At 40.7% G+C, this 25,638-nt stretch overlaps 1 protein-coding gene across 2 annotated transcripts; it reads left to right on the top strand.

Moving 5' to 3' along the window:
* Window positions 1–1,167: 1,167 nt before the first annotated feature.
* Window positions 1,168–25,280, top strand: LOC127617047 (transmembrane protein 255A-like). Of its 2 annotated transcripts, XM_052088919.1 has the most exons (10): window positions 1,168–1,430; window positions 1,969–2,111; window positions 2,660–2,722; window positions 4,839–4,928; window positions 5,009–5,074; window positions 5,204–5,292; window positions 5,490–5,561; window positions 7,076–7,238; window positions 22,027–22,170; window positions 23,822–25,280. In XM_052088919.1, the coding sequence occupies exons 1-10, from the start codon at window positions 1,376–1,378 to the stop codon at window positions 23,963–23,965; spliced, it is 1,029 nt and encodes a 342-aa protein (XP_051944879.1). In that variant the 5' UTR covers window positions 1,168–1,375; the 3' UTR covers window positions 23,966–25,280. The 2 variants fall into 2 exon arrangements, with proteins under 2 accessions (XP_051944879.1, XP_051944880.1); XM_052088920.1 differs by lacking the exon at window positions 5,490–5,561.
* Window positions 25,281–25,638: the final 358 nt, after the last annotated feature.

The raw sequence follows: 25,638 nt of genomic DNA, 5'->3' as shown, positions 1-25,638 counted from the left end.
CTTATGATGTGTTACATTCATATGAGCAGACAGAGAAGTCGTTTTGAGCACAATAGAAATAAACCTTGTGTAAATTGCCAGCTTTACGCTAAGCTAAAATGCTATTTCTAGCCATTTTACATGCACGTTACCAGACACAATCATATTTATTTAACAAGAAAATTCATGTTGGATCATAATATCTTTTTTCTAGTAAGACCTTTGATATTAGTGCAATATCAAAATCGTATACTTGATCATTTTTACATTGTTTTCTTGTAAAAATATATACAAATCATTAAAATAAGATCAATTTAATTTATCTTCTGTTAGAAACAACACTGCATAAGATATTTAGTTTTTTCAGAGAATGTATTTCTAACATGTGTATTTTTTCTTACTGTACTGGTAGAGGTTTTATAGTCAAACAAGTGAAATATCTACCAGTGCTCCAGAAGTAATCCAAAGTATTTAGAATACATTACTGACCTTGAGTAATCTAACAGAATACGTTTTACAGCATGTATTCTGTAATCTGTAGTGGAATACATACAAAAGTAACCCTTCCAACCCTGTACACAAGTGCAAAAGTGGGTGAAAGTCTTGCTGCAGTTCCGAGCAACAAAGCAGTCATAACAGTGATGAGACATATACTAATCTACAATAAAAATCTGATTTACACAACACAATTTACCAAACTAATACACATGATTTCACACAACGTACAAATATTAATATACAATATAGGCCTATACAATACACACAATATAGAATACACAGTATGATACAATAAAAATAATATATAGAAATATACAGTAGGTTGTATAGTGTTGTATTGATTGACATTCAGGCTTTCGGTTTATAGTCAGTTGCCCAGTGTGTTACGAGAAAATATAATTTATGACAGTCCAGTGTGCGATTAATAAAGTGCAGTGCTGGTGTATAGGCCTATTGATCGTAAGAGATCAAGAGTTCAAAAGTCTCTCTTTAGGAGAGTATCAGTACTTGTACAATTATTGCAAAGAGCTTTCCTGTGTGCAATGCAGCGACTGGTAAGTAGGCCTATTTGTAAAGAGTTTTCAAACAAACATATTGCTGCTGACCCACAGGAGACGACAGTGAGCGGTACTGCCGTGCGCATGCGCACTATGGCGCTCCGTGCGGCGCAGCGGCTTTCCTTTTGGGAGAAGGGATGAGGGCAGCGGATTTACGAACACGGATGCTGATGAGAGAACCACGAAAATACGTCGGACGCATGGTCGCAGAGAATGACACGGCAAGCCAAGAGTTTACATTCACTAACTCTGAGGAAAGGCATCTTTGTATCATCGACTTGGTTCTTTGTTTTTGAATTGAAATCATAACTGCGGCTAATGCTGCATGTCCTCACATTAAAATGCCAGCGGGGCTGAATGCGCAAGGCAGCGGTACACCTACTTCAGACGCGATGGGTAAGTACAAGGTCAATGGCATTCACTGCGCCCACGATCGCTAAGAGCAGCATTTGTACTTGAATTTACGTTTGACAGCAATACTCCTATTTGATAAACAAGGTTATTTTTCGTAATTATTACAATAGGCAGGCAGGAAAGAGAAATAAATGTCCCGTAACCTACATTACTGCATGTACCCAACAAATGCCAATGTAACATTGATTGGTTACTTATATGAACATATACACTATCAATCAACCTTATGTGGAATATTATTTGTATGCGGTCTGTCTTGGTTGAAAAATGGTGTTTTGTTTAGTTGTAGAAAAATACAACGTCATATTACATCACCTACATTTATCTGGGTTACTGGGTTGTGGCTGTGCCTTTGCTATGAACATGCAATCTGTTTACATCGTTAAATAGCACTTTTAGGTTTGCTTTTTCCCAAAATTAATGTATTTTAGTGTGATTAAAATGAAAGAGTGAATATTAATTTGTTGGCAAAGGAAACACCTTGTTGTGTGGCATCTTCCTACTTAATTTTCTTTCACAGGGTCATTTAAAAGGAGGAAAAGAAAGTCCATCATTGTAACAGTGATGCTCCTTATTGTATCTATACTTATCCTGGTCTTTGGGCTGGCCGCTACTACTAGGACGCAAAACATCACCGTTGGTGGCTACTATCCAGGAGTCATTGTAAGTATGCCAGTTTTGTTCATTGCCACACTTAGAACAGAATGCAAACCATTGTGTCAGTCTATAAATGGGTTTGGGAAGAGTATTGAGAGGAGAAAAAGGCTGTTTATTTTTTCCCATTTACTCTGACCACAGTGGTAATGGATCGCTGTTATCTCATAACTGTGCGTCAGATTTGAGGAAGCTCATTCCATTCGTTATTCAAGAGCAAATCTTGTACTGTTTGCACTCCAAGAGAAGCATGCAAGCTTAAGTGACAACCAATCAAGAACATTTTGTAACAGGTGTTCACTGGTATTCTTTAGGGATTGGCTGTTTTGAAATTCTATATGATAGTCAGTGACATGGTGAGTTTTTATTTACAGCTCTTAACTTGACCCTTGACAACACACCATAAAATAAACAATACTACTGTTAGTGGAAAACAAATGACTTAGTGGGAAAGAGCAGCTTTTAGGTGGAATCTTAATTGAGTTTCTTAGACCTTTGTGATATGTTTGCCTTTTTGCGCAACTATAGTGACATGTTTCACCCTGTGACATTTTCAGCTTGGCTTCGGGTCCTTTCTCGGAATCATTGGCGCCCATTTGATAGAGAATAAGAGGCAGATGGTAAGGAGTCTTTCGTTACACTGCTCATTTCAGTTTCTGTACTTTTGCATTCCATTGTCCAATTAACTTTTTTAATAAAACAAAATCAGATTTTCTTTTGAGGGTACTAACAAACACATTTTCAGAATGAGCTACTTGTTTTTAGTGGTGTCATATTGGCAGAAATAGCTCACAGGTTTTATTTCAGATAGCAGGGCATGGTGCAGGGCTTGTGGTGAGATGCAACCAGAAATAGCTCAGTGTAAGGGGAGCGGGGTGGATGTCCAGGCAGGAATGTTCAAAAGTCATTGCTGTGCAGAGGGAATAGGAGGTGCCACAATCCAAATAAAGAATGCATGAGGACAGCATTGCTGGCAAGATCATAGACGCACAGGGACACTTATTGATGGTCAAATCCAGGATACACATTCCACCCTTGGATTAGTATATAAACACAGTGGGACAAAAGTCTGCGACCACAATGAAAATCTCAAATAATTTAAATCTGGAAATAAACAGAATGTTTAAGGATTTTGAACAGTTTAACCATGGAAAAGATATGAATTTATTATGATATGAAAATATTTAAGATTCTGCATTATTTAAAGGTCACTGATCAATTGTAGGCTTATTTGTGACAATGACCATGTTAACTTTTACAAACGGTCAGATTTCCTTCTTTGGAACATTCTGAAATTATGCTGGGATAACACAGAATATCAGGTTTTTCACAGTATTGTGGAGTCCATGCCAACTTGAGCATGCTATCATTAAAGCAAACAGAGACCAAATACTAAGATATTCAAAAATTCAATAACTTTTTCAAGTAAGGTTTTTACAAAAATTTCTATTCTGATCATATAATTTGTAATAATGTTTTTTGTATTAATTTAGAAAAATGCAAAATAATTGTTTTAATTAAAAAGTATTTTCACTAGTGGACTTTTGAGTATTTCGGAAAGAGTTCAACATTTTAACATATTTATTTATTTATTAAAGAATGAAAAATGAAATTGACATTTATAAAATATGGACAGCAAAACAAAATTGTTTGGTTGTTTTTGTATGCACTCAAAAAAAAACTTTCACTATCGTTAGTTTTACTCAATCCTCCCATGTGTATATTATTTAAAAAATTTATGAAACCAAGGGAACTTATATTAACTGAGTAAATTTAATACATTTGCATTAGGACAACATGAATATTCTTTGTTTGGTTCACTGAAACAGTGCTGAGGATTTCTAGTTCCCAGCATGCTTTTCATGGGACTCAACAGGGAGAGTAAATGTTAAAATTAAGTGTCATTTTATGTGTCTTTGTGCAAGATGACTATAAAGAAGGAGACTTGTGAGACTTGGGGTTACTGTCAAGGTGAAGAGTGAAGCTTGAGCCTAGTTTGAGGACAAAGACATATTAAATATTCGACATATTGCTTTATCCATTGAGCAATTGCTTTATTGATGATAGCATAGTGACCATGGGTGCTTCTCAAATGAAAGGCAGAACCCTAGTAAGGCTGAGTCCTTCCTAAACCAGTCCTTCTGAGGCTGCAGGCTAGGCTCCTCCTTAACATCAGTGCTATGAATGAGGCAGTATAGTAAGTCTGAACAATAAATAATCTGAACAAAGGCTGCGAAACGAGGCTGCCTTCCAAATATCCGAACCATTGAGTTGGCCTTCGAAAGTGCTTAATGACATGGCAGCCGAGACATCCAACCTAACTAGGCTGCAGCCTTCTGATTGAGAAGCAATATTTACCTATTTATTGATTTATTTATTAATTATAAATTTTTGAGTGTGTACAATGCATAACACCAAGGCCTCTTAGCTGCAAAGTGCTTTGGATTGCAGACAGAATGGAGCAACATGTATCTAAATCCTACGAGAGGTGGTGAAAAGGCAGGGAAAGCACTCCCTGAAAAGATCTGACCAGACCACACTAAGTCCCATGACAAACACGTCTACATGTTAGACACAATAAGACAAGTTCAATCTGTGAATGTAGACATTAGTCAGGAAATTGTATATAGGCATAATGCCCCAAGTGTGAGTACACATGTATTGAGCTATCAGAGCAGGTGCATAGGTAGTCCTGTGCAGCCTGTTGAGCAGTTGACATTGCTGTTTTGCTTACAGCTGGTGGCCTCCATTGTCTTCATCAGCTTTGGTGTGGTGGCTGCCTTCTGTTGTGCTATTGTGGACGGAGTCTTTGCTGCAAGACATATAGTAAGTTCTTCCGTACCATGTATCAGTGCATGTTCAAAGATATTCATTGCTGTTGAAGCTCTATATTTTTTGTTTCAAAGGACCTCAGACCTCTATATGCTGGCCGATGTGAATATTATTCCAGTGGAACCTCATTTGATTTAGATGTGAGTCGGTCGATAGCTTGAAGTACGCTCTTTAACCTAAAGTAACCCATTTCCTTTGAATTTAAAGGAAAGAAATACCCTGCATGTACTCTATATTGAGATCTTTCTGAATGCACATCTGTCCCACAGGTCCACTGTCAAACTGCATCTCGGGTCTCCTGTAACCTGCGTGTGAAGAGCAACACCTGCTACTGCTGTGACCTTTACAACTGTGGCAAGTATGTGTATTTGAACAAGTCCCTTTTGGATTGCTCCCTCTAATATCTTCTGCAAAAAGGGCAGATCTGAAAATACTGCTATCTTTGTTTTACCTTGTTTAAGTTATGGTTTATATTTGCTTGTATGGTGTGTTCTTTCCCCCCCCCAAAAAATTCAGCTCTGTTCGAAAGAACATTTGTGTTTATTTATGTTTCAGAGAGCATCCTCTTATGGGACTTCAGAATAAAGATGTTTTGAAAAAATTTAGGAAATCCTCCATGATTTGGAAGTAGGTTTTTCCACTTTTAGTCCCTCATGGTCATTCACAGCCCATTATTTGTTGTTGTTAAACTACTGAGTGTGGCTGTGTACAGTTACTGTACCTAACGTACAGTTATATAACTGATGAAATGAGAGGACATTTTATTTTCCATTCTCTGGTTCCTCTTTCAGAGGTGAGGAAAGAGGCTTCAACAATTTAATTTAAGAGATAAGAACAGTAGACAGTGCGTTTAACAAAGCGGATTGGATATAAACTCAGCAAAAAAGAAACGTCTGTATTTTAAAGATAATTTTGTAAAAATTCAAATAACTTTACAGATCTTTATTGTAAAGGGTTTAAACAATGTATTCCATGCTTGTTTAATGAACCATAATCAATTAACATGCACCTATGGAATGGTTGGTAAGACACTAACAGCTTACAGATGGTAGGCAATTAAGGTCACAGTTATAAAAACTTAGGACACTAAAGAGACCTTTCTGCTGACTCTGAAAAACACCAAAAGAAAGATGCCCAGGGTCCCTGCTCATCTGTGTGAATGTGCCTTATGCATGCTGCATTGAAGCATGAGGACTGCAGATGTGGTCAGGGCAATAAATTGCAATGTCAATACTGTGAGACGCCTAAGACAGCGCTACAGGGAGACAGGAAGGACAGTTGATCGTCCTCGCAGTGGCAGACCATGTGTAAAAACACCTGCATAGGATTGGTACATCCGATTATCACACCTGTGGGTCAGGTACAGGATGGGAACAACAACTGCCCGAGTTACACAAGGAACGCACAATCCCTCCATCAGTGCTCAGACTGTCTGCAATAGTCTGAGAGAGGCTGGACTGAGGGCTTGTAGGCCTGTTGTAAGGCTGGTCCTTGCCAGACATCACAGGGAACAACGTCACCTATGGGCACAAACCCACCTTTACTGGACCAGACAGGACTGACAAAAAGTGCTCTTCACTGACGAGTCGCGGTTTTGTCTCACCAGAGATGATGGTCAGACTCATGGTCTGGGGCGGTGTGTCACAACATCATCGGACTGAGCTTGTTGTCATTGCAGGCAATCTCAATGCCGTGCGTTACAGGAAAGACATCCTCCACCCTCATGTGGTACCCTTCCTGCAGGCTCATCCTCCATCATGACAATGCCACCAGCCCCCCTTTGTTCAGAGACACATTATTCCATTTCTGTTACTCAAATATCTGTGAAACTTATTCAGTTTATGTCTTAGTTGTTGAATCTTTTTATGTTTACACAAATATTTACACGTTAAGTTTGCTGAAAATAAAATCAGTTGAAAGTGAGAGGACGTTTCTTTTGCAGAGTTTATTTATCCATTTCATGCTCTTCTTAAGAGTGATGTGCACTAGTATGCAGATGTTTTTGTTTATTGCATGAATCTCTTTTTCTCATGTCATGCTTAACATTTTTTGGTTGCTCTGCCTGTCACCAATGTGTTTCTGTTTCCTTTTATTAATCTTTTGCAATAACTCTTTTCTTTACACTCTCTTAAACAATGTAGTCGGGTGGAGCTGCGAGGTGGGTACCATGAGTACACAGAGGTGCGGAGCTGCCAGGATGTTGTGCACCTTTACCACCTGCTGTGGTCTGCTACTATCCTCAACATTGTTGCTCTGTTTCTGGGCATCATCACAGCAGCAGTGCTGGGGGGCTTCAAGGACATGGTAAGTTTGAAATGCACAGCAAACACTTTTGTATGATGTATAATGTAGACAGACAGACAGACAGACAGACAGACAGACAGACAAGCCCTGCTCTGGCCAGCTTTGTTAGGGTGTGCTGGGAGATGTTATATAGGTGGGTATTTGGGAAATGGGCTACTCAGATTACCATTTCTTTTCTTCATGTCTGGAGAGAATATGCCTAGAAGATACAGATTAATTTTTTTTCTATAACTATACACACTACATAAGCCTACAGTATAATAGTTCTGTGAAAGTTGTCAGGTTCCCAATACTCTTGCTGAGTTTTTATTTATTGTCGGTTCCTGTCACCTGTCTTTCTTTTGGTTTTGGTCTTAATAAGGTATCCACCTTATTTTTCAGCATTATTAGGGCGCTGCTATGATCAACGCTGAATGTGGACCTTTTTCGTTATAAGCCACCTCCAGCCATTTTAGCGATACAAAATGCTAATTTATACTTATTTATATTGCAGGCTGGCAATCCATGTGATCATATTATTACCATTCATTATTCTTTTCATGAACACCATGGTTTGTAATGCATAGTTGTACCGTTTATCCTATTTATCACACACTGTAGCACAGGCAGAATGAATGAGTGAGGTAAAGTTGGTTGTTAGTTCGATATTCCTTGGATATTCGGTTATGGTGTTTAAGGGACTGTCTGAAAACTCCATACACTGCAATAGACTTGCATGTTCTATCCTGAAAATCACTGCTATTGAGGTTTACTGACTTACTACAGATAAGATTATTACAGTATGCCTGATGAGTACAGTAATAAATTATTTTAGAAAAAAAAAAACATAATATTATTTTCACCTTCTAAAGGTTGTAATTAGACTGACTGACTTATTACAGACAGGGTTGGACTGGGAAGAGAAATCGGCCTGGGATTCTAAATAGAAACTGGCCCAAAAGTTGTTGGGGGGTAACTTTTTAGGGCATATCGCTGCCCCCTTTGGCATATTGCGTCACCGTTTTGTGTCCCGTTCTGCATAACACGGTGGCTTGTTTCAGCTTAGTCCAGTCCGCCCCTGATCGGCCCCAAAGTGCATCGGTCCACCGGGGAAATGCCCGGTATGCCAGATTAACAATCCAGCCCTAATTACAGATGAAATTATTACAGTTTGCCTTATCATAAGAGGACAATAATCGTTGGGGGATTAGATAACTAGCGAGTAAAGATGTTGACTGCCACCCCTGGAGTCATGAGTTCGAATCCAGGGAGTGCTAAGTGACTCCAACCAGGTCTCCTAAGCAACCAAATTGGCCTGGTTGCTAGGGAGGGTAGAGTCACATGGAGTAACCTCCTCATGGTTGCTATAATATGTGGTTCTTGCTCTCGGTGGGGCACGGGGTGAGTTGTGCATGGATGCCGCGGAGAGTAGCATGAAGCCTCCATGTGCACTATGTCTCTGCTCAACAAGCCACATGATAAGATGCGTGGATTGATGGTGTCAGACGTGGAGGCAACTGAGATTCATCCTCTGCCACCCGGATTAAGGCAAGTCACTATGCCTACGACACGATGTGTACAGGTGGGCTTCATTAAATTGATCTATGATTGGGAAGGTTAATGTTATTCAAATGAATTGTATTCCAAACTTATCTACCTGCTACAGTCTCTCCCTGTAGATGTCCCCCTCTCTCATTTCAAAGAGTTTGATAGCAGAGCATCCTTCATTTGGAATGGTAAACGTCCCAGATTACATTTCAATAAATTACATAAGCCGATTGACAAAGGTGGGCTAGGCTTTTTAAGATTTTGTTTTATTATTATGCATTAGGTCTCAGACATGTGGCTCATTGGTTGCTTCCACCTGAGAGAGCCCCTCCCTGGTTTTGTATTGAACTTGAAGTTCTTACCCATATTTCGCTATTGCAAAGCCTTTCTATAATACTAATCAGAGAAGTTAAGTCACACCCCTTTGTCACGCATTTGCACTCAGTGTGGACAAAAGTGTCCAGAGAGTTTAATTTGGACATTTATTTAAATGTTGCCTCGAGCATATGTATGGGCTGAAATATGTGCCACCAGAAACTGAATTTGAACCATTTATATTTGAATTTGAATGGCTAAACTTGAATAATTGCATTGAAAAACTGAATTTGAATCACATAATTTGAAATTGTATTGTTTAATTAAAATTGAATTTATTCAAAAACTGAATCTGAATTGTATCATTTGAAATTGAATTTATTCGTTTGGAACTGAAGTCCAATAAAATTTGATCCTCACTGAAAATTAAACTCTCTATATATCTTCACATTCACTTCTCACAATTCAGATTCAGTTCTCAAATTCAATTTCAAGTTACTGAGACAGACATCCGGGTAGTTGGAGGATGAAGGAAGAGCAATGGAGCGTAGATCGATAGATAGCGTTCATTGGCGCACAGGACTCCTCTTGGGCCAATCAGCACCAATGTTTTGGAGCACAGTACGTTACCCGCCATGAAACTATGGAATTACGATTGTGTCAATAATAATGAATGTAACTTTATAAAACTGAGCGTAACTTTATAAAACTGAGCGTAACTTTTTCAGAAACTATCAAAAATATTCCATTACAAAAGAAGAAAAACACAATTAAAATGAAAAAAAATGAACTCAGTCGCACGAATTTAACAGGCTCTTCAAATATGCTTAATTTTTTGTTAATGTTTTTCAAAGATTCGTTTTCGCAAATCGTGGATTCTGAATACATTGCCACAGATTTCGCTTATGCTTCGCAGTTTTTCGTTTGCTGTTTTGAGACAAACCTCTCATGGGGGTGGGCTTAACAGTGATCTACTCTGATTGGATAGTGAGCTTTTGACGGACAGGTGCTCTCTGACCCGGATGTACAGAGGTCACTCAGTGGCGCGCATATTGGAAAGCTCTCGCGGTGATTTGTAGTTATGCAATACGTCGTGCTTTGTTGTATTACTTACTAACAATATGTAAATAATATTTGACCTATAATGATATAATTTAATATTATATGAGACCTTCGATCGTCTAATAATCGTCTTCGATCAGTCTGTAAAGATGAGCTCTCAGGAGAGACACGGAGCGGCATCATCTTCCTCCTCCTCTTGTCCTTCAAGGCAGCTTGAAGTAAGTTCGTGTTACTGAAGTAACCAATAACATCGATAAAAGCTTTATTCATGTAACGTTACAGTGTGCAACAGTTCTGGCTTTATTTTGCAAATTTATTGTTTAACCACTTCAGCTCTGCAGGATATTTTGAATTTTTTAGAGAATTAGGCATATCTGAATTTAAAAGAGCGTCCTGCCCTCATACATTGGAGTAAATGGATAGAAATTGTCTAATTTTACAGAAAACACTCTAAATTTCAACACAGTGGTGGAATATTGCATATATTTTATTATATTTATTCACAATGTTTTGATAAACACATATAAAATATCATATTTTTATATATTTTTTAATAATTTTTTATTGTCATTCACAAGTTTGCAATGCACTGATGTCATGTCATGATGTTATGTAGTTTGATTGTTTGCTCTTTTGCACAGTTATTATATTCAAGGACGTGTCAATGTAGACAGTGCAGATATCAAACTGGTCTTTATTCTACAGCAAGGCAGAAATCTTGGTGCAGATGCTGCATCTGCAGCTGTACATAACAACCTTGAAATTCTTAACCAGTCGCTCGGGAATACCAGCACAAGGCAGGGTCAGCAGCAGTCCGTTCAGCAGTCCGTTCAGCAGTCGGGGCAGAGTCAAACAGTGGACCAAGATATGGCCAGGTTTCAGTTTTGCAGTCATGACAATGACAAAACAGCAAAATTTTATTTAGCATGCATTTACAATACAACAATAAATTTGCAAAATAAAGCCAGAACTGTTGCACACTGTAACGTTACACGAATAAAACTTTTATCGATGTTATTGGTTACTTCAGTAACACGAACTTACTTCAAGCTGCCTTGAAGGACAAGAGGAGGAGGAAGATGATGCCGCTCCGTGTCTCTCCTGAGAGCTCATCTTTACAGACTGATCGAAGACGATTATTAGACGATCGAAGGTCTCATATAATATTAAATTATATCATTATAGGTCAAATATTATTTACATATTGTTAGTAAGTAATACAACAAATCACGACGTATTGCATAACTACAAATCACCGCGAGAGCTTTCCAATATGCGCGCCACTGAGTGACCTCTGTACATCCGGGTCAGAGAGCACCTGTCCGTCAAAAACTCACTATCCAATCAGAGTAGATCACTGTTAAGCCTACCCCCACGAGAGGTTTGTCTCAAAACAGCAAACGAAAAACTGCGAAGCATAAGCGAAATCTGTGGCAATGTATTCAGAATCCACGATTTGCGAAAACGAATCTTTGAAAAACATTAACAAAAAATTAAGCATATTTGAAGAGCCTGTTAAATTCGTGCGACTGAGTTCATTTTTTTTCATTTTAATTGTGTTTTTCTTCTTTTGTAATGGAATATTTTTGATAGTTTCTGAAAAAGTTACGTTCAGTTTTATAAAGTTACGTTCAGTTTTATAAAGGTACATTCATTATTATTGACACAATCGTAATTCCATAGTTTCATGGCGGGTAACGTACTGTGCTCCAAAACATTGGTGCTGATTGGCCCAAGAGGAGTCCTGTGCGCCAATAAACGCTATCTATCGATCTGCGCTCCATTGCTCTTCCTTCATCCTCCAACTACCCGGATGTCTGTCTCAGTAACTTGAAATTGAATTTGAGAACTGAATCTGAATTGTGAGAAGTGAATGTGAAGATATATAGAGAGTTTAATTTTCAGTGAGGATCAAATTTTATTGGACTTCAGTTCCAAACGAATAAATTCAATTTCAAATGATACAATTCAGATTCAGTTTTTGAATAAATTCAATTTTAATTAAACAATACAATTTCAAATTATGTGATTCAAATTCAGTTTTTCAATGCAATTATTCAAGTTTAGCCATTCAAATTCAAATATAAATGGTTCAAATTCAGTTTCTGGTGGCACATATTTCAGCCCATACATATGGCTGAACCCATCAGATTGGATTGTGAGGGGGTGACTACACTCACTGACCTATATGACAGTGGAGTGTTGTGATCCTTTCAAAATTTGGTCCAGCTTTTTGTGATTCCCAGGTCTCAGTTCTGCAAGTGTTTGCAACTGCACCACCTGCTCTGTACTGTTTTTGGGAGTAGTTTACAACCCCTAAAGAGGAAGATACTGGGAGTGGTGATTACTGCTTTTGGAAAAGGTAATGAGGCATCATTGTATTACTCGATGCTAATTCATAGTCTGGGGGAATGGAACTTCAACTTCTCTTAAGAGATTATAGGAGAAAGATCTAAACTTGGTCTGGGAGGAGGGAGTGTGGGCTGGGATTCTAAGTAACATCAAGTCTGCATCTAGAAATGCAGTAACAACCGAGACATTTTATATAAAAACAAGTCATGTTTCCTGTTGGTCTGTTTTTTTTTTTTTTTGTCTTTTTGAACTGTTTTATAATTTTTATTAGATTCTAGTTCCAGTCCTTTCTGTTTTGTTTTTGTTGTTTTGTTTGCCAGTTTTTCTTTTCTGTTTTTGCCCTTTCATCTGAGTTGTGGTTTGTGTATTTTTTGTAGATTTTCTTTCTTTCATTAAAAGACTTAAGAGTTTCTGAATGTCTGTGCTTGAGTTCTATACACAAAAACCTGACAGAAGAAACCAGCCAATTTTGAACCCAGCAGACCTTTTTTCCTATGGGTCTGTTCCTCCACCCAGCTTCTGTCTGGCAGGAACTGATTTCCCTGAAGCACAGTTCCTTACACAGAATGTTTGGGCTGCCCTCAGGTTGGCCAGCACATATTTAAGTATGCCGACTCTCTCCTTAATGTGGACCAGGAGCTGTGCTTAGGCAAAACTGTGCTTAAACACCTGTTCCTTGCAGGACTTGACTAACCTTTCAGCTCGGAGGAGATGGGGGGAACTTTTTATGGGCCATTTGGTGAGTGTTGAACCACACCTGCCGGCTTAGAGAGATGGAGGCCCTGCTCAGGGGAAGGACATCCACAATGGAAAACACCTCCTCTTTGTCTGTGCCCCACCTTCCCTTGGGTTGACCACTAGCCAAGCTTAGCCAAAATGGAGGATTGCTGCAGCCCTCCTGTAGGTGCCCGCCATCTTCCCTCCTGCTCTGGAGTTGCTGACTTTCTTCCCGCTCTGAGGCTGCCTGACCTCGTCCACTCTCCAAATCCTCCTGACCTTGCTCCCTTCCTGGAGTCGCGCCCCCAGCCACTGCACCTTGCTCCCTCCCTGGTTCGGAACTGCCCTCTTTGTTTTCCTCTCCCACCCTCCCTTGGTCTGTTCCCTGCATTCCTGTTATGCCGGTCCCCTCCTGGTATGTCACCTTTCTTCCTACTCCGTCAGCCCCGCCTGGACTGTTTTGTTGCTGTTTTCAGGTAATTGGACTTTCCTCCTCCCTTCTGTTTTTGTTTATTTGTGGTCAGGTGGGGATGTCTGGAAGTCATCCCATGGAGAAGGGGTAGTGTCAGGTTTCCAACACTCTTGTTGAGTATCATTTAATGTCGGGATCCTGTCACGTGTCTTTGTTTTGGTTTTTCTTCATGTGCTCTGTCTCCTGTCTTTACTCCACCCCTCGATTGCCTTGTTATCTGTTAAATTCCCTCACATGCCCTGCTTGTTTGCCTCCTGATTTATCCCCCTTTATAGTCTCCTTTATAACACTGCATCCGCAAAGCAACCAGCATTGTGGATGACCCCACACACCCCTCACACAAACTTTTAACCCTCCTGCCATCTAGCAAGAGGTACTGAAGCATTCGGGCCCTCACGGCCAGACTGTGTAACAGCTTCTTCCCTCAAGCCATCAGACTCCTCAATACACTGAGATTGGACTGACACACACACACACACACACACACACACACACACACACACACACACACACGACACACGTGTCCTGAGTTGCACTTTAATTATTGTCACTTTATACCTGGCTGCTACCTCAATAACTGCTATGTGCATAGAACACTCATCTCATAGTATGTTATGTTTACATTTGGCATTTTTAGAAACTGTCATCTTTTTGCACTACTGTGTACTGGACTCTCACTGTGCCTATTGTCCTGTTAATTTTTAGTAATTTATTGTACCGTCGCGTCAACTACATTTGAATGACAATAAAAACCACTTGACTTTACTTCACTTGACCTTGGCAAAGTTGACACCATAACTGAATGTGGCCCAAATCTGATTTCCTGCTCAAGTCAGATTTTCTTTTTCTTTTGGTAAGGTTGTTCACACAGCACTTTAAATGTAGCCCATATAAGACACTGGTCTGGACAGCTGATGCTCTTTAACTGACCTGCATGCATAATACACTCCCAGAGCATACATATGCCAAACCCAGACATTATTAAAATGTACAATGAATGAACATATTAAAATTGTTCACTCCCAAGGGGAAGACACCGTGGAGACCACACCCCGCCCAGGGAGCTTTGTCGGAAGGATGACATGTAGAGAAGTCCCATGGCAGGTTCTACCCAATGGGGAGGAGTTTCTACAAACATGGTGACTGGGGCAGAGGGGCCTCTGCCCAAGGAAGACACAGTTTACCAACAGGGAAGATTGTCACATGTGGTCACCTATGGGGAACCAACACATGCGGAGCACCTACCCCAAGTACAGGGCTTAGTCAGCACATGTACTGAGCCGGTGGTGAGTTTCTCCGCATCCAGGGGAGGTGAAAGGCGCTATGCGATTGCGATATACCCAGCCAACTGTCTCTGTCTTACCTGTTAGTTCCTGCCAAGATACGGGACGACACCGGCTCAACCCAGAGATTGAAGAACCTCGCAAAGGTGTTGGGTGTAGCCCAGCCTGCTGCTCTGCAAATGTCTGTTAGAGAGGTGCCACTGGTCAAGGCCCAGGAGGCATGTGGTGGCGTGATATGCCATCGCTCTGGCGTCAATGACCCAGTGGGCGATACTCTGCTTGGAGACAGCGCTTCCTTTCTGCTGTCCACCAAAGCAGACAAAGAGCTGCTGAGAGACTCTACAGCTCTGCGTGCATTCCAAATAGATGCGTAAAGTGCGCACTGGACACTGGTGGGTCAGGCTGGGTCTGCCTCCTCCTGGGGCAACGCTTACAGGTTCACCACCTGATCCCTAAATGGGGTCATGGAAACCTTGGGCACATAGACCGGTCGGGGTCTCAAGATCATGTGAGAGTACCCTGGGCCGAACTCCAGAGAATGTTTGCAGATCTCCTACCTTCTTGATGGAAGTGAGCACAGTCAGGAGGGCAGTCTTTAAAGAGAGTGCCTTATGCTCAGCTGACTCCAAGGGCTCAAAGGGGGCTCCCTGTAGACCCTGGAGGACTACAGAGAGGTCCCATAAGGGAATGAGGCATGGTCTGGAGGGATTCAACCTCCTGGCGCCTCTCAGGAACCTGATTATCAGGTTGTGCTTCCCTAAGGACTTACCATCCACTGAGTTGTGGTGTGCGGCTACATTCACCTTCAAGTTGGAGGGGGATATCCACCCCACCAACCTCTCCTGCAGGAAGGAAAGCACCAAACCGACTGCACATCTCTGGGGGTCTTCGCGTTGGGAATGACACCACTTAGCGAACAGACGCCACATCAAGGCATACAGGTGCCTTGTAGAGGGAGCCCTAGCCTGAGTGATCTTGTGTACCATGGCGGGTGGTAGGCCATATAGTTGTTCTGTGTCCTGTCCAGGGGCCAGACATGGAGTTTCCAGAGGTCTGGTCGCGGGTGCCAGATGACCAAATCTGGGTGAGCCAGTAGGGTGCTACTATGACGATCTGCTCCTCATCCTCCCTGACCTTGCACAGGGTCTTTGCAAGTAGGCTCACTGGGGGAATTTGCATAGTCCAGAGGGCCAGCTGTGAGTCACCGTGTCTATACCGAGGGGTGCCTCGGTCAGGGTAAACCAAAGCGGGCAGTGGGAGGATTCTGGGGAAGCGAACAGGTCTACCTGTGTTGATGTATGCGATGTTTCCCAAGGCGCCATGCCCATCTCGGAACTAGAGTCTCAACCTGACCTCAGGTCCCTGTGTGCACACAACACATCCCGAGAGTGAGCTAGAATTAGCCAGTCACCGAGATAGTTGAGGATGCGAATGCCCACTTCCGATCTTTCGATCTTCGTGAAGACGCGAGGGGACAGGGACAGGCCGAAATGGAGGACTTTGTACTGGGACACCCGTCCCTCGAAAGCAAACCACAGGAAGGGTCTGTGCTGAGGTAGAATCGAGACATGGAAGTATACATCCTTCAAGTCTACCGGCATGAACAAATCTTGGCGTGGCTGGAGCGCCGGACCTGCAAAAATGGAATGGTGGACAGTGGTCATAATGACAGCCGTGCACACTGGATATGTGACCGACTGGACAAGCCCACTCTCCGATGCTGCGCTCGAGAGCTCATCACCTTCGCAGGCCCAGAACAAGAGGTTGAACTCGCCCTGAGACAAGCCGGCGGTCTCATCCGGAAGCCTGATAGGGGTAAACGAGTGCACTGAGGAATGGGAGGTCCGTGAGGGAATGCCCGGTGGAGGTGGTCCCATTGAGATCCCCAAATCGCCCCCAGTGCTAGCCGTGCAGGCCTCATAGCCGTAGGTAGAAGGACCGAGGCGGGGAGCCGCTGGGGTGGCTTGCTATCTTACGAAGGCAACCCGTGACCGCAACGTTGCCATGGTCATGTTCTCACAGTAAGAACATGACCCATCCACGAATGATGTCTCCGCGTGGGCAGCGCCAAGACAAGAAAGACAGTGATCGTGGCCATCAGAAGTCGAGAGATAATGACCGCAACCAGGAATTACACACAAATGGAAAGACGCGTCTTTAAAAAGACATTTCAGCGTGTATCACTCGTTTAGAATATACTCTTTCAGGATTATGCTCGTTTAGAATACACTCTTTTAGGGTTCTGCCGAAGCACCCAGGGGTGATCTCTGCAGTGCACCAGTGCAGAGGGGGGAGAAGCCGCTGAAATACGGCATCAGATGAAGCAGAGGTGAATGGAAAGCCATGGGAATTCAGCTCAGTGAACATCGAAAAAAAGAGAAAGTGAAAGAGAAAATCTGAATGAGCGGTTTGCATGCCAGCTCTTTTATACCCATATGTTTGGGGGAGTGGCATGCAAATACCACTCGCCTATTCCATTGGCCTTTTATCAAAGATCAGAGATGTCTCTGGCTCCCAAGAGTGACCCCTTGTGTCACTACATCGATACAATGTCAAGTGAGTGACAGATAGGGAACTAACAAAATATCTGCAAGTGATGGAAGATCAGATAGATAAAGTAATTTATATTAAGGCATTTGCATCAAAGTCAAAGTCATTTTTATACATTATAAAATTGAAGAACAGTAGGAAAGACTGCATAATATATTTGTAAGGTAAGAGTTGTTTTCTGTAATCATATCAGATCAATGTAATCACATTGACTTGCTTGCATTCAAGTTTTGCTAGAGTTTGAGAAATAAAGAATCTGTTTTCTGCTCAAGTGACATGAGCAAAGAGCCTTGTTACATAGGCTAAATCTCTGTATCTTTTCATGCAAATGTTTTTACTGTGTGATATTCAAAGGAACCGCTGAACCCAACTGTTGAACCTATCATTTTTTTTTCTTACAAAGGAAAAATGGCTGTGGCTCAGGTGGTAGAGCGGGTCAGCTTCTAATCGCAGGGTTGGTGGTTTGATTCCTGGCCCACACCACTCCACATGCTGAAGTTTACTTGGGCAAGACACTGAACCCAAAGTTGCTCCCAGTGGCAGGCTAGCGCCTTGCATGGCAGCTCTTCCGCCATTGGTGTATGAGTGTGTGTGTGAATGGGTGATTGGGACTTAGTGTAAAGCGCTTTAGTAACCTCTAAGGTTAAAAAAAGTGCTATATAAGTGCAGACCATTTACCATTAACTAGAGAAGATATGATAAATCTTATAAATTTAAACCTTAGCAAGCATAACATGCGGTAAATCAAGCACGCATGAAGTGATGAATGTTCAATTAGATCTGACTTGGCTGTTTCTGATTCATTTCCACATATGAAAGTGGCCCAAATCATATTTGAAAATGCTATAATTAAAGCATTTGTGGCTGTCGACATGGTTATCCAATTAAAAGATCTGTGTCACATGTGAGTGAAAAAATCTTATTTGGACCACATTCAGCTGCGGTGTTAACGTAGCCAATGTGTCTCTTGTCTTTTGCTGGTTTCTTTCTTGTGGTTTTTTCCCTGTCCTAGTCATTCATTTTTACCATCAGTAATTTTTTTATTTGTATTAGATTCTATTTCCATCGTTTTCATGTTTGTTTATTTGTTGGTTTTTCTTTTCCGTTTTTGCCCTCTCATGGGAGTTTTGGTTTGCTGCCCTGTTGGCATCAGTCTGGGCCTTTTGTTTTGGTTTTTGCATTTTCATTTCTTTTCTTTTATTGAAAGACTTTCTGACTGTGTGCGCTTGGGTTCGGTTTACAAATGCCTGCAAAAGGGAGCTGTTGTCGTAATTGTGAAGATCACGAGGCCCATTATACACATAATATATACTTATTCTCCATATTAAAATATAGAAATTCGATTGAAGTTGCCCCTGACAATGTTACTCTTGGTATACTACCTCCATTACTAAGAAATTACAGCAGTACACTCAGAGTAATTACAATTGCACAATTAACGACAATAACACATACAAATCCCCACGAATGCAAGGATGAAGTAGAGAGAAATAGTATCAAGAATGACAAGGATGCAGTGGAATGAAATAAACTCAGCAAAAAAGAAACATCCTCTCACTTTCAACTTTATTTTCAACAAACTTAACATGTGTTAATATTTGTGTGAACATAAAAAGATTCAACAACTAAGACAGAAACTGAACAAGTTTCACAGACATGGGGGGGGGGGGTCAGAATCAGAAGTAACAGTCAGTATCTGGTGTGGCCAATAGCTGCATTAAGTACTGCAGTGCATCTCCTCCTCATGCACTGCACCAGATTTGCCAGTTTTTGCTGTGAGATGTTACCCCAATCTTCCACCAAGGCACTTGCAAGTTCCCAGACATTTCTGGGGGGAATGGCCTTAGCCTTCAACCTCTGATCCAACAGGTCTCAGACATGCTCAATGGGATTGAGATCCGGGTTTTTCTCTTGCCATGGCAGAACACTGACATTCCTGTCTTGCTGGAAATAATGCACAGAATAAGCAGTGTGGCTGGTGCCATTGTCATGCTGGAGGGTCATGTCAGGATGAGCTGGCAGGAAGGGTAACACATGAGGGAGGAGGATGTCTTCCCTTTAAGGCACAGCATTGAGATTGCCTGCAGTGGCAACAAGCTCAGTCCGATGATGCTGTGACACACCGCCCCAGACATTGATGGACCCTCCAAATCGATCTTGCTCCAGAGGACAGGCCTTGGTGAAACGCTCATTCCTTCGACAATAAATACAAGTCTGACCATCACCACTGGTGAGACAAAACCATGACTCATCAGTGAAGAGCACTTTTTGCCACTTTTTGTGCACATGGGTGACGTGGTTGCTGGTGATGTCTGGTAAGGACCTGCCTTACAACAGGCCTACAAGCCCTCAGTCCAGCCCCTTGCAGCCTATTGCAGACAGTCTGAGCACTGATGGAGGGATTGTGAATTCCTAGTGTAACTCGGGCAGTTGTTGTTGCCATCCTGTACCTGACCCGCAGGTGTGATATTCGGATGTACCGATCCTGTGCAGGTGTTGTTACATGTGGTCTGCCACTGCGGGGATGATCAGCTGTTCTTCCTGTAGCGCTGTCTCACAGCACTCTAGCACTCTTGCTTGTTTGATATTGCTTATATACAACAGTTCAATGAACAAGTTCATTGTCAAAAATGAGGAAAAACTGAGTACGGTCATAAAAACGCATTTGTGCATGGAAATACTTTATTACATGACCAATCAGAATCTGCCGTTGCTGGTTCAAAACAAATGATGCGTCCAATCCTCCGTTAGTAATTCAAAATGTTCACTTCAGAAATAGTATCCTGGCTTGTGCTGTTTCTAACAAGTCATTGGATAAACAAGGATAGACGGATGGATGTGTGTGTTTGTCTGTATGTGTGTGTGAGTGTGTGAGAGAGAGAGAGAGAGAGAGAGCGTGTACGATCACCTGTTGCCACACCCAAGCAGAGATGCTTACAGCTTTCTGAAGATCAGCTTTCTCAATGGAATATAGACGTCCAAGCGGGGTATTCCTTTCTATTTCAGGGTAGCCAGTGCACAAATGTCATTCACTATAGAAACAGCGATGTCCTCCGCATTTTAAACAGTATGTATCCAATGTGGAAACTCACAGAGCGCTGATCTATGTAAACAATGACTAATGGATTCACTTTACATCACCAACTGGCTCATATTACACGTGAAAATGATCTTTTGCCACCACCTGCTGGCTAACAAATGTAATTTCAAAAATAAAGACAGTAACTCCTAACACACATGCACTACGCTTACACTTTAGTTTAGAACAGCACGAACACAAGCGGAGTGATACACACAGTTGTCACACCATCAGTGCTCATGGAACGTCTCTCATCCAATCAGATTCGAGGACCGGAACTAACTGTGGTATATAAATTAATTTAGGAAAATGTACTGAAATTATCGATTGTATGATATATAGATATTTTGTATTTATTTTTAATGTCATGTCACCAAACGTTATTGTGCTGGCAAAAACAGAGTAGTTTTAAGCGCAATGACAAACAATAAACAATAATCTATCACAGCACTGTAAAAAGACGTAAATAAAAGAGATGTAAGACATGAGGTAAAGACAGCATATCTCAGCAACGGGTCCCGCAAAACACTATATCCAGGCATGGTCACGAATGGAGCATTCTCTGTTAAATAACCAGTGTTTTGCTTAAATCTGACTGCACGCCAGATTCATACTCCCCACTAACTGATTGGCCCCTATCCCTAAAGCCTATCCCTAACTCCACCCTAACCCTAACCTCATTAGTCCCTACCCCTAAAGCCATCCCTAGACCGACCTTTAAACTTAAGGATGCTAGGGAGTCAAAATTCTTCACAACACAGGGATATGGAGCCAAATGCACTTTTGGGGTAGCTAGCTAATATTGTCTTGGTTGATGCATTAGATTTCAGGTCCAGGATTTCTCTAGTACCCGTAGCATGATTTTGAGGAGCTGAGGTGGGTGGAGAGGGATATATTTGATGAGTGGGAGCTGGGGAAAAAGGAGCCTGTGGTACATTAACAGCAGCCACATCACTGTCACTGCTAGAAGCACCATCAGGCTTCTTAATGGGCACCAAAACCTATGCATTGCAAAAATATCTCTGAAACTCTGATTTGCAGCAGCCAACTCTTGAGTGTAGAATGCATAATTGTAATTCGGCCAATGATAAAAATGGGAAAATTTCTGGTGCTATTTTGTGATTGGATGGGGCGGTCTACAGCCCACACTTAAAGTTAACAACAAACAGCATCCAATCCAATATTGATTTACACCACTGCACAAATCATAAAAAATCATATATTTTATTCAAAACCGTGTTTGCCTAATGTTAAACTGGGTGGGAAAGACTCACGTTTTGCCCACCCCTTCCCATGTCTACATCCTGCCCTGTAGATAGACAGACAGACAGACAGACGGACGGACGGACAGATAGATATTATACAGCATGTTAATTTCTGTACATATGGAATTCTGTATAATTCCTGTGCCATTTATTGGGTCTTTTTAAGGTGCCTACAGCTGCACCAGATTCCTGTCAGCCAGAACCTCTTCCTGTACCTCCACCTCCAGAGACTCCTGGCCCCACCACCTCCAACAACTCTTTATACAACACTGCCCCCTGCTTACCTCCATACACTGCCTATGACCTTCAGGTAATTTGCATTCACTATGGACTTTTAACAAAGTTAATTTGTGTTAGTGATTCACATGGGCATTATTGGATACATTTTGTATTTATAATTCACACTGGCAAATTATACATAATAAAGATGTCGCTATACCGTCTATACAGCGAGAGATACCTTTGCGCAGCTATCAGAGGTCAGGACTGCTTTATGTTATTTACATGAGACAATGATAAAGTAACTTGGGGTAATGCAAAGGCTTATATAATGAGAAGCTGTTTTTGCACTGATTCCTTTTGCTTATATTTATATTAGGGCTGTCGATTTAACGCGTTAATTCTGTGCGATTACTTTGACCAAAAATAACGTGTTAAAAAAATGAACGCAATTAATCGCACTTCCCCCGGACCATAATAAGGAAGATTCCTGAGAAATGCAAGCTTGTAGTACCACCTGTTTATTCAAGAGGGCAGTAAGTGAAATTTCAGCTGTATGGGCAACGCGTAGTTTATACAGTGTAGAGAACACTTCAGTAGGCAGAACAACACAAACATGCGTTACATTCTTGAATTCAAAATACTTGAAGGAGTGCAAATGCGAACTAAGGCATCTCAAGATGTGTTTAAAGATTGAGTATTAAACTACATTTAACTTTAAACAGTGACCTAAACATTTTATATTTATGATGCAAAGCACCCGAGATGCTACACAAGCATCTGTCTGACGAAGGTGTAAATTGAACAAGCCCTCGTAATAAATCTCGAACTGATTGACAAATTCACTTGTGTAAGGGATTCCTGTGAACTGTATGCCAATGATTGGTTTATATTCAATAATATGGTAGTAAACAATACATTGTATTCTAAAGCTGCTTTTTGTATTGTCTTATCAATGATTAAATCTTCTGCCACAAGAATGTAATGCATTTTAATTATCTGAATATTTATATATATATATATATATATATATATATATATATATATATATATATAATTTTTAATATTTAAAGATAACTATGTATAATTATATATTGATATAAATATGTATAATCTTTATATATTTAATTATTGTTATATGAGGGGCTTTCTCAGCAAATATTTGTATATGCGATTGTGAAGGTTCCCCAAAGGACGACACCAGTCAACAGGGTCCTTCAACTTAAGTGAGAATGTTTATTTACAGAAAACCACAGTCTCAGGGTGTTCCTGGTAGCTCTCTCTCTCTTGGTCTGCTGGCTATGTGGCTCTTTTATGCCACTTTCCCTGTGTTCACTGTAATCAGAAACAGGTGTTAGGCATAATTTAGCTCAGGTGCATGCGCCCTTACCACTCTCCCTCTCTCCGGATGGACACTTGACCACGCCCCCGCTGCCACAGCGATAAAATGCGATTAATTAATTGGGACACCATGTAATTAATTAGATTACAAATTTTAATCGATTGACAGCCCTAATTTATATATAAGATTTGGTCATAATTCCCACCATAAGTTTGTTTGTTGACAGTGAAAAAATCAAAAATATTATTTAACATGTCTGAATCAGTCTGACTACATTAGGGTACAGCAACCAAACACATTTTAAGGGTTAGTTCAGGTAGAAAAAAGCTTTATTTGAATATAAATTGTAGTAAACCACTTTTTACAGTGTGTGCTATAAAAATGTAATGTGTCTTCACAGGGTGCCATCATGTTCCCTGACTCTTTGGGCTTGTCTGATGACTCCCAGACTGGAGCCAGTCACATGTGGCCACATATGGTCCCACCTCGTTATTCTCCTCCTTATTACCCACCTGATGAGAAGCCCCCACCATACAGCCCCTAAGGGACCAGCCTGAGGAGCAAGGAAACACATTTTGCTGCCAAGAGTTAGCTGGCAAGTGGGCATTTTGGGTATTAGTGTAACAAATCATTGAACAATCATTGTTCTAAAAGAACAACCAAAGCAGAGGAGGCTTTTGAAATTTAGTGGCCTTATCTGCAGCTGCAGATTATTGAGGGAAAAGAGTAGAGATACTACAGCATTAACCACAGGCATTCATCACCACAGAGGCAATGTAATATGCAACATTAAACTTTGACAAGATTTGCTCTAGTCAACAAAACTGATGTGTAAATTAGTCATGTCTTTTAGCTTCTATTCAAGAGGCCTATACTTAGAAACACTATCCTCATCATGAGAGGATGATTGTTCACAGATAAGCCTTAAAATGTGTCCGCTTTCAGTATACTTCCACCTGGCTCGGCAACTCTTCTCTTCCTGTTACAGGTAATGTCTGTGGATCTCCTTCTTGTGCTCTGTGATTCTGCCATTCTCTTCCTAAATCAATAATGTGAATGTTTCCCTTCCAAAGTGGCACAACGTGTCTGTTTTGCATTGCATCTGCTATAGTGGTATAAGGATGAGTCTCATATCTTATCTTGCAATTGATTTGCACTTTATTGTCTTCGGAATTTACTGTACTCACACAGATCTAGATTATTACTTGAGTTATAAACTGTTTTTAACTGTTTTAGGCAGCTAGATTGCAATGACCTGTACATATTTTAAGGCTGATTCCCTTTCCGCCTGCTTAATGAGGATGCAAGATCTTGCTTTTGCAATGTCAAGCACGCAAACTAATTCAAATAGTCTTTTGACAAATATGTTTTAATTTTCTTATGCAAAGTTACAAGCTCTGAAAAACTTACATGCATCTGCCTTTTTGTGTTGCTGTTATTTCTGTCTAAATTGTTATCAAATGTAAATGAGGCTTAGCTTTATGAGAAACAATTAAACTGTATAAACTGAAAACACTTAAATGTCACTGTGTAATAACAAAGACATTCGATATTCTCTCCACATTGCAAATGTGTTCAGTTTGTGTGCAATGCTGTACATGTTGTACATATACCGAACAATCAACATTTATCTTGCCTTCCTGTAATGAAACATAAGTCTTAAGACTTCTAGTTTTATTATTTCATCCGTGTGTTCACTGTGAATGTTAAGTTTATACACTGCACTTTATGTGTCTGATTTATATCAAGAAAGTTGTCCTTTAGTGAAGCTACATTCAACAGTTCTGCAACTTCCTGGTTGATATGTGGGTGCAGCTGATGGTGATTGTACAGTCATATGCTATAAAGAGAACTTATAAAGTGGATCTTTGTCTTGTTTGTAAATTTTTCAAACACATTTATGTTTATCATAATTATTGATGGCATTGTTTACCTTTGATCTAAAAATGTGAAACATTCATAAGTATTTAATAATCTCTTATGTATAGCTTTTTAATTATCAGACCCTTGTATACTTACCGGTATATATTTGTCAATGGAATTTGACATTCAACCATTTCAATCCTTTCTATCTTGCATCGTGTAGAATCTACACAATACGGATTATACAGACATACTATGAATTGGTGCATTACAATATGCTCCTTGGTTATTTCCACTCTGATATGTAGGGGACATGAGCAGGAATGTTAGCATGACTGATGGATGGGTGGTTAT

The sequence above is a fragment of the Xyrauchen texanus genome, chromosome 23, assembly GCF_025860055.1.
Source record: "Xyrauchen texanus isolate HMW12.3.18 chromosome 23, RBS_HiC_50CHRs, whole genome shotgun sequence".
Lineage (NCBI taxonomy): Eukaryota > Metazoa > Chordata > Actinopteri > Cypriniformes > Catostomidae > Xyrauchen > Xyrauchen texanus.
This window is presented reverse-complemented; position numbering and strand designations above follow the sequence as displayed.